Below are 17442 nucleotides of genomic sequence, written 5' to 3'. Positions count from 1 at the left end.
CAAACGAATCTATCGCCAGCCGCCACTGCTATCGCCAGCAGCCACATTAAACAGCCGCTCGACATTGCACGTGTTTGTAAAAGCAAAAACTTCCACTAGGCTACACAGAAATAAACAAAAAGTCACAAAATGCAGCACGACGATGTAAGTATAATATTATCAAATATATTAATAATTGTTAATTGACAAATTGTGTGCATACAGGTCGTTTGGAGCATTATAAACAAATCTTTCTGTTCGCACAAAGTCAAGTAAGTGTTGTTGTTAGTAAATGTGCTTTTTGAAATTTATATTAATTTATTTAATTTGATGACAGAACGGACACGCGTACGTTTTGTCGACATGAATACAATTTAACGGGTTTATGCACGCGTCGCACCTGCCCGCTGGCCAATTCACAATATGCCACTGTGCGTGAGGAGAAGGGCATTATCTATCTGTTCATCAAGACGGCGGAGCGTGCGCATATGCCCAGCAAGCTGTGGGAGCGCATTAAGCTGTCGCGTAACTTTGAAAAGGCCATAGAACAGATCAATGAGAATCTGGTGTTTTGGCCCAAGTATATGATATCGAAGAATAAGCAACGTTTTCTCAAGATCACACAATATCTAATGCGCATGCGTAAGCTAAAACTGCGACGACAGAAGCTGATAGTGCCGCTCTCGACGAAGATCGAGCGGCGAGAATCGCGACGTGAGCAAAAGGCGCTCATTGCAGCAAAGATTGATAATCATATTGAGAAGGAGCTGCTGACGCGTCTCAAAGTGGGCACGTATAAGGATATATACAATTTCTCACAGACGGCGTTCAACAAAGCGCTGGAGGCAGAGCATGTGGATGATGAGGAGGAGGAGGAAGACGAGGAAGAGGATGAAATGGAGCAAGAGCGTGAGGAAATGGATGAAGATGCGGCAGAGCTGCGACATGCCCTCAATGAAACAGAAGAATTTGTGGAAGCAGACAGCGATGATGACGACGACGAAGAAGATGATGATGAAGACGACGACGATGAAGATGAAGATGACTATGAAAGTGATTCGGGTCAACGCGAACAGGTCGAAATGGACAGCGACTTTGCGCAGTCTGATGACGACAATGAAGGCGATGATCAAGATATTGAGGTACGTTTATTATTAGTTAAATTGCTAGATTTGTTTTAAACATCTAAATTTGCGCCAAGTCACGCTATTATTGGCTATTATTTAGAATGAAAACAATTCAAGCAAACTAAAAAAAAGCTCATAAAGCTCAACAAGTGCCTGTCAAGAGCAGCGCTGCTCAGCGCAGCGTCGCTGCTGCGGCCAATGTGCGGCTGCGGCTGCGGCTTTGCTTAATATAGTTAAACAACAGTTGCTAAACGCGCGCGCGCGCAGCTTGACCCGCACATATAAAAAAACGAAATTTGTTGTAACAAATATAAATTGTTGTTTTGTTAAATTGTACAGGATACCAATGTGCCAGCGAAAAAATCCAAGAAGCAGCCAAAGGGTCCACTAAAGCCGCCAACAACAATAACAGTAAAGACACGCACTCGCACCAAGCCGAAACTGAAAGTGGAATATGAAATGGAATATGAGGCGGCCGCGTCGAGCAAAAATCGTCATTAACGAGGTACACATACATATAAACACAGTTGTATGTGTGAGCGTGGGCAGCGGCGACACATTTAAATTAATAAACATACGTTGTTTTTTTTAATGTATAGAAACTAATTAAATATAATGCAAATTTATAAGGAACTCTTAAGTGTGTGCGCTCTCTTTGATTTGAGCATGAGAGCGAGATAGCAATATGCAGCTATTGCGCTCCGAGCCGTGTGCAATGCGCTCGCTGTATGTGTGTGAACTTGACATTGAGTGGCGGCTTTGGCTGGCGGAGTCATAATTGAAGCAGCTGCAAAACAAGTTCTAAAATGTGTGCAACAACTACAATTAAATATAAATTGGCTTAGCTTGCGTTTAATTTATATAAACTTGCGCTGCCAAGCTAATTAAACAAAAAGTAAACACATATTGCACGCCAATGATGAAACAATGGGCGCTCAAGCTACAACATGTGCAGTTCCAGAATTCCAACCATACAAATTAAACTATATTATATTTCCATAGTAAAAGAATATATTTTTCAAAGTCTCAACTTTACATTTTATGGTAGTAAACTTCATATAACAAAAGCCTAAAGTGCATATAAATACAGTAGTTTGATTATTCAATAATAATATTATTACATTTTATAGCCCATTGTACTAACGCCTTAGCTTAGCTTTTCAAGTTTGTTATTTTCATATTATTTACTCTTTTTATAAGCTACTGCTCTTACCGAATTGATCAAAGGTTCTGTTTAACACACACAGACACACACTAATGCATATTTAAACAGCTGCAAGTTTTAAACAAATTAACATTTTGTTTAATAGTACAAATCGCAAGGTTCGGTTCGTTGGGTCACTTATAGCAATAAAAACTGACAACAAATTAAGTACTTAGTTTTTTTTTTTTTTTTACAAAGCATTAAAGTTATATGTAGTAAACTTTTTTGAAATTTAACATTGCTAGTGAAATAAAAATCTGAGCAGAGTATTGTTTATAAACTATTCGTTGCACTCTCAGTTAGTAAGAAATAAAATTAGCTGCAGTTTTTAGCTTTGCTTAGAATTTATAAATTGCCAATTTGCTTGAAAAACTAAGACGAAAACTAAATTCAGTTATTTACCAGCATCAAATTTTTAACATTCTTTAAATAGCAGCAAATAATATAATAGTTGATGTTTTAGCTTTGCTTAGAATTTATAAATTCCCAATTTGCATTTCAATTATTTATGAGCTTCAAAATTTTAACATTTTTTCCAGTAATTGCACATTGGCAGCCTCTAATTGATTGTTCTTATCGAGTTTGTACTGTATATTTTAATGTTGGCTCAGCTGCAGCAAAGATTTTGTTCTATTCTAATTGTAATACTAATTTACCAAATGATTGCTTAAAAAATTGTCAAGTGTTTGCTGAAAAATCGATTTAAAACACTTAAGTATATAAATATTTGCATTCAGATTAAAGAGATTTGCTTGTTTTTGTTGTTGTTCACTCGTGTGTATATATACATACAATTATATTTAAATACAAAAAAATTAAGGAGTTCAATAGACCATCGTCTAAGTCTACACAATCGCTCTTATTAATGCTATAGAAAATAGTTGTTAAATTAAGCACACACATTTTGAGCTTATTTCTTACACATTTTTATACAATCAAAAATATGCTTAGAAAATTAAATTCTAATGTTTGTTGTTTTTTGAAGATTGATAGCCGTTCTTCCATTGTTTTTATTTTTCTCTTTTTTTTTTTGTCGTTTTTGGTTAGTTAGGCATTTGGACTGAATGCTGCCTGACGTAGCAGCACATAGATCTTTTCCTTAATCCAGTCCTTGTTATAGGGCGCATATGTATTGGTGCTCTTCTGATAGACCAAGCAGCTAATATCAATCAGTGTATCAATAAAATCGAAAAGTTGACTGATATCGTAGGTGATGGTGGGCGTGTTTGGATTGCGACGCTTCAGGTGCTCCTCGTAGATTTTACAGACGCCCTCCATGCACTCGTTGACGCTCTCATAGTCGCAGTAGGTGCGCGTCTCTGGACGCGGTCCCGGCTGGACCAACAGTATCGTATGTGACATGTCTATGATGCTCTCTCTCCCTATCTCGCTCGCACACACACACTCACACGCGCGCGTTGTCAGTCTTGCGGTTTTAGCTGTGTAAACGAAGCTTTAGTTATTTTTGCTGTTCTCATCTATTGTTTTCTTTACTCACCAATAACGTCTGTAGAATTGTTTTTTTTCCCACCGAGACTTTTGTTAATAATGTTACTTGGTTAGCGTAGCTACAAAATACAAAAATGTCAGTTGTTGTTGTTATGTTCTCCCGGCAGAAAAAATGTACTGATGCTGCTAGTTTCTTCACACTTTTTGCCGCGTACCGCGGTTATTCCATTAGTTAGTTATTAAATTGCAAAATTGTTTAGCTTAGCAACTTACCAGCACTTTTGCTTATTCGTTTGTTAAGTTGTATATTAAATAATGTTTACTTGTGAATTTTAATGCTATAAACTCATTTACCAATGCTTGCCAGCAGGGTTACCGATTTAGCCATTTTGTGCTTAGATCTGGCATTTTTTTAGTGCTGAGCGGCGAGCGCAAAATAAGCTGTTAGCTAATAACTGGCTACATAGCCATAAGCAAGCAGCCTAGACGATTTATTTAAGCTATTGAAATCATTAATATTCTTTTTGATTTAGTGCTTAAAAAATTACATCATTTATATTGTGATCATTATATATTATTGCTATTATTTATAGCTATACGTAGCTATTTTTGGTATGGGCTTTTTTGCGGCTGCACTGTTGTGCGCAACCACACGCTGAAAAAAGTAACGATTATTTTAAGTTACCAAGTACCAAATATTCAAATTGAAATTGTAACAACTATTAAATTTAATAATAATATAATATGCTTATTGAGCATAATAAACGTTTTTGTCTAAGGCTAACAAAATATTTCTAAATAGTAAATAGTTTTTTAGCTTTTTCAGCATGTCCGATAACTTCTCACAATTCTCATAAGAAAAAAAAAAACAGCCAGACTTGACGAAAAAAAGCGTAATTGGCAACCCTGCCACTGATCGTCAAATGGACCAATTGCTGAGCAACGGCGGCGGCGCATCAAGCGTCTAATGAGAAATATCAAAACCGTTTGTGTGTGTGTGCTTAAATTTTTGTTGTATTTTTTTTAAGTGATTTGTATTGTCGCAATTTTTTTGACACAATATTGAGCAATAGTGCAATTGCAGTGTAAATGCAAAGTGTAAATGCAGTGGCAAAATTCCAATTGAAAAAAGTTTTAGTGAGAGCTAGAAGAGCGAAAGAAAGAGAGAAGTAAATAAATCACAGTTACGCGCGCATATGTTTTGGTTGTGTTTTTCTTAACGCTACGCACGCGTGTCGAAAGTTTTTCTCAGTTTACTCTTTTTGTTATTGTCTACGTGTTGAATGTGTTTGTTGTTGTTGTATAATGCACAGTAGACATACTATATGCTAGTTGTTATTAATAATTATAGTTGTGAACAATGTTCTCCGCAGCCAACGGGAAAATCAAGGTGCCTACACAATAAGCTTATTAAAATTTCAGTTCAAGTCAAGTGTTTTTTTTTGGTTTCAATTAATTTTGTGTTTTGGCTTTGTTACAGCTGCCGCCAGCTGATGACGCCGACGTAGGTGCGAGCTCAACGCTGCGCTGCCTGCTCAACGGGCCCTTTCGGGATTTACATTTTAATGTCTCCGATCATCGCATTATACCCGTACACGATGTTGTCTTCCTCGATGATATTGAGCAGAGTGTCAAGCCGCTCATTTACAGGCCTGTGCTCTCTGAGAGCGTGACGCCAACGCCGACGCCGCCGCCAGCAGATACCGTCGAGGATTTTGAGGGCGACAGGGTTCATTCTTTTTTTTTTATCTTATTGTAATTCTGACTTTATCACTCTCTCGCCCACACACATTAATCTTACATACCGAATGATTTAGTGATGAGACAGACTTAAAACCCGTTAGCATTTGAATTTTACTTGTGCAGTGATTCATTTTATGGCTTCATCATTCCCGCATTATTCGTTCTTATGCGGGTGTTAACTACTTTTAAATTGAATGCCTATTAAACATTATTAAAGTTAAAGAGAATGAGCTAAACTAAAATCAAAGCTTAGTGTTTGGATAATGTGCTTAAAAATTCTTATACAAAATTGCAGCTCTGTTGATTCAAAATATTTGATTAGCTAGAAACTATTTATCATGATTTAATGATCGTTTAATTTTTTTTACCTTCCGTTGATTATTGTAAGCTGATAAGCTTACGATTTGTTTGCTTGTGCATCAATTTATTAATAATTATTCAATAATATTGCTCTCCATATACAGTGCCTACAACATTTATATGCACACTAAAAATATTTGTGAACTCATTTCTTTGTTTATAACAACGGGGTAAGCTTATCAAAGCGTATTTATTTGTTTTTATATTTCTTGCTTAAGCATCTCTCTTAGTTAATTTGTTTAACACTTAAAGTGCGTAACTCTTATAAACTATTTAGTTTAGCTTCACTGTTGCTTTTAGGTTCTTGATATTTTTGCAAATCATTTGAGCTTTGTAAACATAAAAACAAATATACATATGTTTATACATATGGAGGTCGCCTAGCGTACCGTGAAAAAATATATTTAACGCTTCATTAATAATAGCGTGAAATAGCATTAAGTTTCAGAGCTGCCTGTAATATAATTTACGTATTGCTATGATACTGTTAAATTGTTTAATTTATTGTCATTTGCCAAGCACTCAATAATTATTGTCAACTGTAAGTTGAAATGAAATACAAAAAATATTGTGGATTACAAAAAAATAATAAATAAAATATTTAATTTATTATTATTTCATATATAATATTATATTTTTTTGTTAAAAAATAGTTTTTAAAAATAAAAAAAAATTTAGCTATTAAAAATTTACTTTATTGACTAATTTTATATAATTGTCTGCATTTATATTAAAAAATATGTACACATAGTTAAATTGCATTGTTGTTTTTAATAGTTTGCATAAATTTTTAATGAAATTTAGTATGCTATAAATAAATTGCGCATTTCCTTTTCCTCTTTGTTTTAACTATAAATAGCATACATCATTTTTAATTACTTTTGCACTTTATACTTTAACTATTTATTTTGAATTTTTAGTCTGTCGCTTCAAGTGTCGGTTCCTTGTCTTTTGCTTGTCTTCTTAGTTGCTTCTTCCGCATTTTCTACTTACCGAAGGTTGCTTTAGTTAGCATCTAACTATATTTTATTTTTATATATTTTATTTGCTTGTCGCTTTTTTAGTTGTTACTCTTCGCATTTTAGCGGCTCTTGCAGTTTTGTTGGCTGAATATTTTTTTGTGGTAACTGATTAAAGCCAAAAGCCCTTGACATTGACCGTCGGCATTTGCATAAATTGAAGCAACAAAATCAAAATCACATTGATCAGTCAGCGCCCACTTGGAAATCATAGTGCAAATAGCTTTATGACTTTAATTAATTTGCTTTTAAATGATTATTTAGTTTGGCATACAAGCGCTGCTCTCGCATAAGTTTTAATGCTAATTTAAATGCTTAGCCGTAACTAAACTACACTAGTTCATGCTACAGTGTTAACTCGCTACAATGAATTTGTTTTATTCATAAAAAAATGTTGTTTTAAAATTTAAGTTATTTTAATTTAATTTTTTATTCTATCGATAGTAAAAAACATCGCTGATCTGACATTGTTATATAGCAAACAACTTTATTTAAATACAGCTTGATGCATTTAACAATTACTAGAGCCCAATTCAACATTAATGCACGAATTGAGTTTCCAATTTTGTGAATTCAGCAATTTTAGTATTTAATTAAAATCCCATTGAAGCAGACAGCAGCACACACTCGAACTCGATAATTTAAATTCCAAATGTCTATTTTAATTACTTGACAAATTCGAATTTTGTGCACTTCTCTTATTTGTCAACTGTAAATGCAATGAAATGCAAATTAATGGCCTAAAACACCAAAATTTGTAGTGCAAAATGAGATTATAAAATGAAAATTATAAAAGAATAATAATAAAATATGCTTTATATAATAATAATTGGTTAACAATTTCAACTTACGCACAATACGAGGTGTGTTCAAAAGATAATAAGAATTTTTTTTTATTTTTTACTATGATAAATTCATTGATAAAGTTAGATATATTATTTTAATTGCAAGGGGAAGTCTATGAAGTTTCACTATTTATTTTTATTATTTTTGTAGCACACCTCGTAATTGCATTTGCCATCTAAAGTTTCTCGTTATGAAATTGATTGGGCCAATCTACGCCTTGGCATTGAAAATGGCTAATTAAAAATTCGTTTTATATATATTTTATTTATTTCATTGCTTCGCCAGGGCGCTCATAGACATTTTTTTTAATGGTTCTTTTGGCTTTTTTCTACCGGAAGCGTTGCCAAAGCGGCGGCGGCGACGGCGGCCAGCGAACCAACGAGCCAATAATTGTTAATAATTTCAGTTGTTGTTGCTGCTCGCAATGCAAATATGGTCAGCTTATGGTGCATAAGCTCTCCACTATGCAAGGGGCAGCTTCAAAAATCAATAAATATTGCTCGAGCATATATAACAATAACAAAAGCTTTGCCTGCTGCGCAATTACTCTAACTAAGGCAACTGGTTATAGTTATAGGCCGATTTAAAAAATATACAATTAAAAAAAAAAAAATAATTAATTTGAATTTAAGATCATTTGTTATTAAATGAAAATAATGATATATATACAATATACAACATATTTAAATAAATTTATATTTAGACAAATGTTATCAAATATTGATAAGAATAATGTTTTAAATTTTTCAACAAGCTTAGTTGACTGCCAGCTCTTGTATGACAACACGGCGTATACACAACGCATGTGTATACGTAATATTTCAGCACGTGAGCAGTGCTCATTATCCAAAAACGATCTTAGACTTATACGAATTAAGATTCTTAAGCATTGCATTTAGCTTAAAGCTGAAATAATAACTTAAGGTAATTAATTAGGCATTTATGTTAAATAAAATAATTGATCTGAGCTTTAATAAAATATATTTTCGCTCTCAGCTTTAGGCATCGACTTGTCTATATATATATATAATATTTATTTATCTATAGCTGAGTAAACTACTTATAAATTTCAATAAATTTCGACATTAATGCATAGCTTTCATATTTAATTAGTAAAATTTATTTACATTTATTAAGTGTACAAATCTTTTATTGTTGCTTTCTTAACCGATAAGCAACAAAATAATGACTTATTATATTTTAATGGAAGCCGTCATTCTATATTTCAACAGAGCAAATATAAAAATCTTAAATAATTTATGTAGCAGCTTGCAGCATAAATATGCGATATAAAAAATGAAAATGCATTTAATTTCACCTTTGGCATTTCTGCAAACGCTTTCAAGCGCATCACGTGTGGGTTGAGCTTCGGCTGATTTGATTTTCATGCCACATAAATGACGATGGGGCACCGAAAAACGCGTGTGTGTGTCTTGAATTTTTTTTTTTGCTGACCCGACCCCATTTGCTGCTGGTGGTGCCAGCTAATTGAATTAGGGAGCCGTCAAAGCAAAATCACCTGGCGGCCGTTTGGTCGTCGAAGCCCCAGCAAAGTCAACTTAGCTGCGTTGGTGGTTGACAGCGAAGCGCCAATTGCAGTTTTGAATGCGTTCGATGCATGTCGGAGACAATTGTTAAATAATATATATTTTTTTTCGGTGCCGCACGAACAACAAAAAACAACGAAAAAAAGCAAAGCCAAAGCCGCAGCAGCTAAATAAATATTTGCGTATATATTTTTTTTTCGAACTGAGTTACAGTGAGTGTTTTAAAAGTGAGTTTAGCCTAATAAAGTTAACGAAATGCCGGAGCGCAGCATTAGCCAACGAGATCTGGATGAGATTGAGTTTGAAAACGACGAGGATGAGGAGGAGGAGGAGCTAGAGCAGGGTGTAGGTTTGCCAGTGCAGTCGACGCGACGTCGCAATGCAGCGAGGCCGACAGGCAGGATGCGAGGCCAGCAGGATGCTGCCACTGCCACTGCCACTGCCACTGCCAATGCCAATGCCAAACGCCAGCAGCTGGCCAATCGCCGTAGCAGCAGCAGCAGCGGCAGTCGCAACCGCAGTCGTGAACGTAGCCGCGAGCGTGAGCGTGAACGCTTCGGCAGCAGCAATGCAGCGAAGTCCTCGACATTCTATGATGATGATATCGATGATGATTTAGCTGGCAGCGATGAGGATGATGATATTGAAATGTTGGACTAGTGAGTGCACCACACCACCCACACCACCCACTCTTAAAACTAAGCCAGCCAAATCAACAAACACACACACACACGACTTTATACATTTTTAATTTAATTAGCCACTCGCCCATACAAATGCGTGTGAGCAACTCTATTAATTCTCTCTCTCGCTCTCTCTCTCTCTCTCTCTCTCTCTCTCTCTCTCTCTTTGACTTTTTTGTTGCTTTCATGTTTTTGTCAGTTTGACTTTATGACCGCCATTTTATTTTTTTAGTTGCTATTTTGCGTTTTGCTTCACTTTTGCATCTTCAGTTGGCTTTGCAACCTCGCTCCCCGCCCTTCCCACCCTTCCCTCTTCGCACTTCTTCGCTTGGCCTTATTTGCGGCATTTTCATGGCTTTCTATGTCTGCACCGCGCGCGCATTTCAATTAAAACAAATATTCTTTTATTTTTTTTCTCGCTTTTTCTTTTTGCTTAAATGGATTTTCTTAATTCCAGTGGCATGAAGGTTTTTTTGTATTTTGTTTATCCCCTGCCATTTTATAAACTGTAGCTTAAGTTCTTAAATTTCTAATGTTTCAAGCAGCTGCGTTTATTTTATTATTTTTCTAATTTTACTTAAGTTAAGGCAAAGCATTCCACACTACTTTGAAACGCATTGCAAGAATTTGTGCCATTTTATTTTACGCATTTTCCAACAAAATTGTAACACTAAATAGGAAATTCGCTATTCTAAAATAAACTTAATCAGCTCCCTGTATAGGAGTATCTGTATATCAAATTTTGTATCTCTAGCTGCTATAGTTTCAGAGATATTGTTGCTCATACAGACAGATATGGCCCAATTGACAACAACAGCACTATTGAAGCAGTAATTTAATTCGGAACGCATTGCAAGAATTTGTGCCATTTTATTTTACGCATTTTCCAAACAAAATTGTAACACTAAATAGGAAATTCGCTATTCTAAAATAAACTTAATCAGCTCCCTGTATAGGAGTATCTGTATATCAAATTTTGTATCTCTAGCTGCTATAGTTTCAGAGATATTGTTGCTCATACAGACTGACATGGTGCAATCAACAACAACCGCTAAATGCGACTTACCTTGCAGCAACTGCGTCAGCCCTTGGGCGTTTAACTATGCCCCTAAGGCTTCTGTGAATTTTTTATTTATAGTTATGAACGCAGTAATTGGCCCACTACATAATATAAATATTTTCATAGAATTTGCTGAATTGTCAGCTGAGTCAAGGTTTGTCAATGCAACTCGACCATATTGCATGTCAATTTGCATTCTATTTATATTTTTTCAATACGAATTCTAGCATTCTAGCTAAAAAAAATAAAATAAAATAATGGTCGTCATAGCAAAGTCGATGCTGATTGGTTAACTCACTTTTATAGTGTTGCCTTGCACTGTTGCCCACACAAGTTAAATTGTCTTGCATGGAAATTTACATAGATAGTGTTGTTCTTGTTTCGAATTATAAATGTGCAAAACATGCATATGCATATGAATAAAGTAAGCGAAAAACGTAATTTTCCTGCAATCAACTTTTGCAACAAAACAAAACAAAACACGCAGAAGTGCAAACATAACGGATTAAATTATATATGCAATTTCTTTAAAATAAATTTGCAAAATTAAGCCAGAATGAAATTAATATATTTGTTTATTGCAACATTTTCTACGAATTTATTTTAAAATTTTACATTGAAAGAAAATATGAAAAAGGCAACCTAAAAGTATGCTACAAATTTTTATAGAATTTATATAATACAGAATTATTGCCAGTCATGGGTTTTTTTTTTTTTTATTAAAAAATTTGTACATATTTATTAAACCAGTATACTAGCTATCTAAGTGATAGCTAACCTAATTATATAATTAATAAAGAAAAAGGAAATCACTTGTGATTGTACAATTATTAAGAATTTTGTTAAATTGCTAGCTTATCTATATATATCTATCTATCTAAGTTAATATCTTTTTAAATTTAACAGCCAAGCCCGCTTCGCTTTCAGTTAGTATATAATAAATATTACATTTTGGTTCAATTAGAGCACTTAATAATTATTTTTTGCTGTATTTATTGGCGCTCTAAGCTAAAAATTGCCAAAAAATTGTTGCTCAGTTTTAGTGGCAGTAATGTTTATAGAAAAGATTCCAGAAAAAATATTGTAGTAATTCTTTATATTTTATAAATTAATTTCTATTCATTTTTTATAAATTAATTTCTATTCAATTTATTATATTTCAAATTTTACGGCTAGGCTAAAAGAATTTGTGCATGTGATTAAAGTTGTCAGTCATCGTAAATGGAATTAATATGCTTGTTGGTATTTTTTGCCGTATTTTTTTAACTGTCGTGCCGTGGCACGTTTTGAACAAAAAAATTAATGAAAACGTTGTCACTTTATCCTTTATTTTGGCACAGACAAATGTGCGCGACAGAGTCCAACGTGAGTCCACGCGTTTTGTGAAAAAAAATTAATGGCACAGTGTAGAAGTTTGAGCAATTTTCAAACAAAAATATTACAGTCTATAGCTATTTTACAATTTTATATTGAGTAATTAAGTAATTAAATAATATAGCCTGAAAAAATACTTAAAAAAAAATAAAAAAAAAAAATACTAAAACAATTATTTGAAGCAGTTAAAGCTGTAGAAAAATATAAAAAAATGGCAGATTAATTTATATGCAATATATGTGTACAAAATTTCAATATTTGGCGGCGAACAAATTAATTAATTAACTTAAAATATAAATTTTGACAAATAGCTGCAATTCGCCCATAGTACAGCTGCAGCTAGGCAACAACTTCAAAGTGAATGTAGTACTCGTATTCTCAGAAAAGTAAATACACATGCAGAATTTTTTTATGTTGTTGGCTCTAATTATGATTGACATTAACAGCAGCAGCAGCAGCAAGGACTGATATTATCTACACGTGGACATGGAGGTGGGTTTGCTAATTGAGTAACTGGATGCTGAATGCATCGGCTGCTGCAATTTCTGGCTAAATTCTAAGCCTCTAACGATGTTAGATATATCAAATGTTTGCGTTCATTAGGCAGCATTAACATTAGTGGCAAACAGTCAATTTTAATTAGTCAATGGCCGAAGCTCTATCAATGAATCGAATGTCAAGTGCAAATTGGCAAGAATAATTATTCAGACTAGGCCACATTTTGCAGCTGATTAAGTAAGGGAGATCATATTAACTAAATATTATTTTGTTAGTGCAGGCAGCTTTGTAATTTTGTTTCGCATTCCCATATTTGCCTATGTAATTGAAAATTCATTTTGCATAAAAGTCTTGTGCATCAAATCAAAATGTCAAACTAATAGTAGTAATAGAACAATAACGAGCTGAATGAAATACTCTCATCACAATTAAAGTTTATTTGCAATTAATTATTTTTGTTAGCTCACAACATATTTCAAACTTTTCGACCATAAAAGTCAGCGAAACACACATGACCGCAAGCCTTTAGTGATTGTGAAAAGTTGTTAGCTAGTCACCTTAACTAAGTAAGCTCTCTGCCCCCACCGAAATAGTTTTGCGAATTCAACTTATGCTGTCAATTTTGTGTGCTGTTGTGTCTCGTTGTGTTGCATGCCACACACACACAACACACACAACACACATGACTTGTTGATCCCAAATGCTTTTAACATCCTTTAATACGCTATGCATGCCAAGTTTCCACTTTTTTTTTTTTTTTGCAAACTATTTTGCCAGGCTCCAACTTCTTGGCCCACGAACTTTGCCACATACAGACACACACAGAAAACTGAACATGGGGTTACTGCGGCATAACGCTATAAAGTGTTTTTAGTAACACCCAAAAAAAACAAAACGAAAAGTGCAAACAAGTGCCAACTTTTGAATACACTTTGATGTCGATTTTTATCGATTTCTGCTACGCTTTGTAACAATTTCATATATATTATAAGTCTAAGCGTTTTATTTGTATTAGTAGTAGCTATATAACAAATTTGGTTGCGCTAGCTTTTATAGTTGCTGAGATCTTGTTGCTCATACAGTTAGAAAAAATTAAATAACACGCAGTTTGTCTTGCTTATGCACTTTATTTTGTCTGTCATGCATACAACTTTATGCTACCCCCTTTTTTTTTTGCATTAAAATATCAAAGTGTATAGCAAATTGTGTAGGGTGCGCATGTAAGTCGAAACTAGCAACTTTAATATGCAAAATGCAGCAGCTTACGTTACTGCCGACGGCAGCAGTGGCAAGTAAAGTGGCATAAAATGTTGCAACAGCAGCCAGCAAAACATTTTTGCAATAGCCGAAGCCCAAGCCCAAGTTCGAGCCAGCAGGCAACTTTAGCTGGCAAACATATGTAGATGCAAGTTTTAAGCAAATATGCATTTCCAAAAATTTGCTGCAATGTCTTATCTTTGACTTCTCGTATGCCACATGCCTCAAACAATTTGTTAACTTGCCAAAATACTTTCGTTTGCTTCGAGGTCCGAGCGCTTACAAAAATAATTATTATGACCTAACTGACTTAATCAATGTGTAGTTTGCACTTATTTATTTATAACAATTTTTAATTTGAAAGCTTACGCTGTAAGTCAAGTGGGCAAAATTCCAATCAAACTGCTTCTCAGCTAAGCCAAGTTTATATAATCAAAAGTAATTTCAGACACTTGAGTAGGCAGCTAGTTAACTTGCTGCTCTTACGTTTATTTTCAATTATGTTGAGTTGGTCTGTATGATTTTCACACGTAAAACGGCAGCGAAAAGTTTCAAGTTTCAACTCGTAACTGTTCAATTGTCTGTTGAGCTTTTTCTTATACTAAGTTAGTTAAATTCTGTTATTTATTCATTGCTTTTTTTACTTTAAATAAAATAATCAGCTTGCTTGCAAATTATTTTTTTTTAACATTTTCAGCACTCGCATATATTTTTCTTTTATTTAATTAATTTTTTTTATATTGTATCTAATCTAATTTTATATTATTTATTGTGCTATTTTTTGTTGTTTATATTTTATATATTATATATATATATATTTTTTAATCTATAATATTTGTATTATTTGAATAGTTTTTATTATTTTACATATTTTTGTATATTTATTTTAATTTTGTTTGTATTTTTATATTTAATTTAAAGTTAAGCTAATTTCTAAATTGTTTAGTAGCTTTCGCTTCTGCGTGGCAACTTTACAGCGTAAAATGTTTACTAATATATTATGTCCAAATATTTACCCATTTGATTATAAATATATTGACATTTATTGGCAAGTTAAATAACATGTCAAGCGCAGCCAGCAGCATTATATTGACGTATATATTTTTCTATTCTTATCATTGCAGCGACACGTGAGTAGAAGCTGAATTTTATCTCTTTTATAAAAAGATGCCTAAGCAGTGAGTATAAGATATAAAAATCTATTGCAATGCGTATTAAAGAAAATGCTGTGCCAAAGTTATTAGTGGAGACGAACTAAGACTATTTATTTATTAATATTTGTGCTTTTGTGCTTGCGCGCGCATTAAGCATACGCACCGTTTGCCGTGCTGAATGGTTTTTTTTTTTTTAAGAACGAGTGCGTGCCTAACGTCGACTTTAAGCTCGCGAAAGCAAAATGTTGTTTGTTTTGGAGCTTGGCAATGGATGCAATTCATTGCTGGCAACCAATACCTTGCTCCTGAATATGGCGCCCAAGGACAATCATATTTTGCTGCTTTGAAATTCCATATTATTGCATAATTGTTGTTGTCAACATCAAAACACCATGAAGCGCACCAAATGTATGTGCATTAGGGTGGCTCGATACGTATGAAGAAAAAAACAAAAATGAAAAAGATTATATAAGTAGTAATAATTTTAGTTTATTAAATTTTGCTTGCAATGAAGCGGCAAAATAAAATGTCAAAAAATTTCATCTACGTCTATATTGGGAAGATTTATTTTGTCTGACTATTCTAATCTATTTCTTATCATTTGAAAAACATTTGCATCTAAACATTGCTGAATTGTTAATTATATAATTTAAATTAGATGAATTTTATAAGTTTTTTCATAATTTCGAAAAGTTAAATTGACATTTTGGATGGATGCTCAATAGTCGTTTTAAAAAAAAAAAAAATTGTAGTGTAAAAAAAATTGTTGCAACCAAATTTTTATATCAAAAGCTATGCAAAATATTGTTCAAATTTGTTGCTTATATAACAAAATTGCGATAAAAATTTTGCAAAAATAAATGGAGACACCCTAATGTGCGTGCCTCACTGTCTCTGTGAGTCTTTGTCTCTATGTGTGCGTGACCTAGAAATTGCGCGTATAGACCTATTTCAATCGCTTGTTTGGCAGAGGCACAAGCCTCTGTGAGAGCGTCAAATCAACCTGTAACTTAATTTTGCCTGCCTGGCATGCCTAGTTTCTATGCAAAACATGCGAATTGTTCTAGAAGCAGCAGCAGCAGCAGCAGCAGTAGCAGCAGCGTAGGCGCACAAAATGAAAATCCAAACACACCAGGCCTTGGGCATTTTATGCTCTGTTGACATTGTTAGCCTATTGTTTGCCACTGCTGCGATCTGCAATGCACAATAGCCAATCAATTGCGACTTGCATACAGCATTAGCATTAATATTTTCACAATTCAAGGGGCCAACAGTTTTGAAATTTTATGATTTACAAACACAAGGCGAGTGGCTTTAAATTTGTTTGTCAAACGTTAAACTACTGTCAATATAAATTAGTTGTATATTGTGCATTTCATAGCATTGCTTTCAAGGCTTTGTGTCCATGAATTTTTGATTATGTGGGCAGCGTGGCTTCATTTATATTTTGTAAATTTAGCGTTAATTTGTGGGATTGCAGTTCAGCTTTTTATTTCATTTGAATTATGTGCATTGTCACTCACGTTTTCGTTCTGAGAATATCCAAGTAATCCTTTGTAGCTGCTGCGTTGTACATTTTCATAATTCCTGGAAGTTAGACCAGCAAGGAATTGTATATATTTTATATTTAAAGCAAACGTAATGATTTTCTTAACTTTTATAGCAAATATGTATAAATTATTTTTAACTATAATTTTTACTTTAAACTGTTGTAATACAAATTTAAAAATTTGTTTATATATTTTTTTTTTTGATAATAATGAAGAGTTTTTTGCATTCTTTTATAGAAAATTTAATAGAAAAAAAAAGTAAATAAAAATATATTAATTTGAAAACTTATTGTTTATTGGCTAATTCTTATATAAATAGTAAATTTTGTAGCACAAATAATTCTTAATTTAATTTAATTAAGTTTTGTCTACGTTTTGTTTTAAATATCGAAGCAATTGCGGCTCATTTCAACATTTAAGACTAAAGCGCACTGCTCTGTGCTCTCTCATTGAATTTTCTGTGTGTCTGAGCAACAGAAATTGTTGTGTGTGTCTCTGCAGAGTTTCCTGCTCTGTCTGTTGCTCTCAGGGGTGAGTGTGTGTGTTTATTGAAAGGGGGTGGGGCTAGCAGGCAGCTAGGCTGCCTTTTCTT

At 33.6% G+C, this 17442-nt stretch overlaps 4 protein-coding genes across 4 annotated transcripts in view; 3 read left to right on the top strand and 1 right to left on the bottom strand.

Annotated features, from left to right (window-relative positions):
• Nucleotides 1-41: 41 nt before the first annotated feature.
• Nucleotides 42-1867, top strand: LOC108607161 (protein MAK16 homolog). Its single transcript, XM_017997811.2, has 4 exons — nt 42-144; nt 205-251; nt 317-1121; nt 1446-1867. The coding sequence occupies exons 1-4, from the start codon at nt 130-132 to the stop codon at nt 1605-1607; spliced, it is 1029 nt and encodes a 342-aa protein (XP_017853300.1). The 5' UTR covers nt 42-129; the 3' UTR covers nt 1608-1867.
• Nucleotides 1868-3331: 1464 nt separating this feature from the next.
• On the bottom strand, nt 3332-4137 carry LOC108605828 (protein enhancer of rudimentary). Its single transcript, XM_017995634.2, has 3 exons — nt 4033-4137; nt 3809-3878; nt 3332-3749 (listed from the first exon to the last, which is right to left on the bottom strand). Exon 3 carries the CDS (start codon nt 3670-3672, stop codon nt 3358-3360), a length of 315 nt encoding a protein of 104 aa, XP_017851123.1. The 5' UTR covers nt 3673-3749; nt 3809-3878; nt 4033-4137; the 3' UTR covers nt 3332-3357.
• A 613-nt stretch (nt 4138-4750) lies between these two features.
• Nucleotides 4751-5806, top strand: LOC117134913. The gene is made up of 3 exons (XM_033294382.1): nt 4751-5149; nt 5240-5488; nt 5798-5806. The coding sequence occupies exons 1-3, from the start codon at nt 5120-5122 to the stop codon at nt 5804-5806; spliced, it is 288 nt and encodes a 95-aa protein (XP_033150273.1). The 5' UTR covers nt 4751-5119.
• A 3627-nt stretch (nt 5807-9433) lies between these two features.
• Nucleotides 9434-17442, top strand: part of LOC108606200 (eye-specific diacylglycerol kinase) — a 119739-nt gene continuing 111730 nt past the window's right edge. The window contains exons 1-2 of the mRNA XM_017996062.1: nt 9434-9933; nt 15271-15276. Coding sequence (XP_017851551.1) covers nt 9530-9933; nt 15271-15276 — 410 coding nt within the window. The 5' untranslated portion in view covers nt 9434-9529. The remainder of the gene's footprint in view (nt 9934-15270; nt 15277-17442) is intronic.

Source organism: Drosophila busckii, chromosome X (assembly GCF_011750605.1).
Source record: "Drosophila busckii strain San Diego stock center, stock number 13000-0081.31 chromosome X, ASM1175060v1, whole genome shotgun sequence".
NCBI classification, from domain to species: domain Eukaryota; kingdom Metazoa; phylum Arthropoda; class Insecta; order Diptera; family Drosophilidae; genus Drosophila; species Drosophila busckii.
The sequence above is the reverse complement of the archived record's forward strand: the minus strand, read 5'-3'. Positions and strand labels throughout refer to the sequence as shown.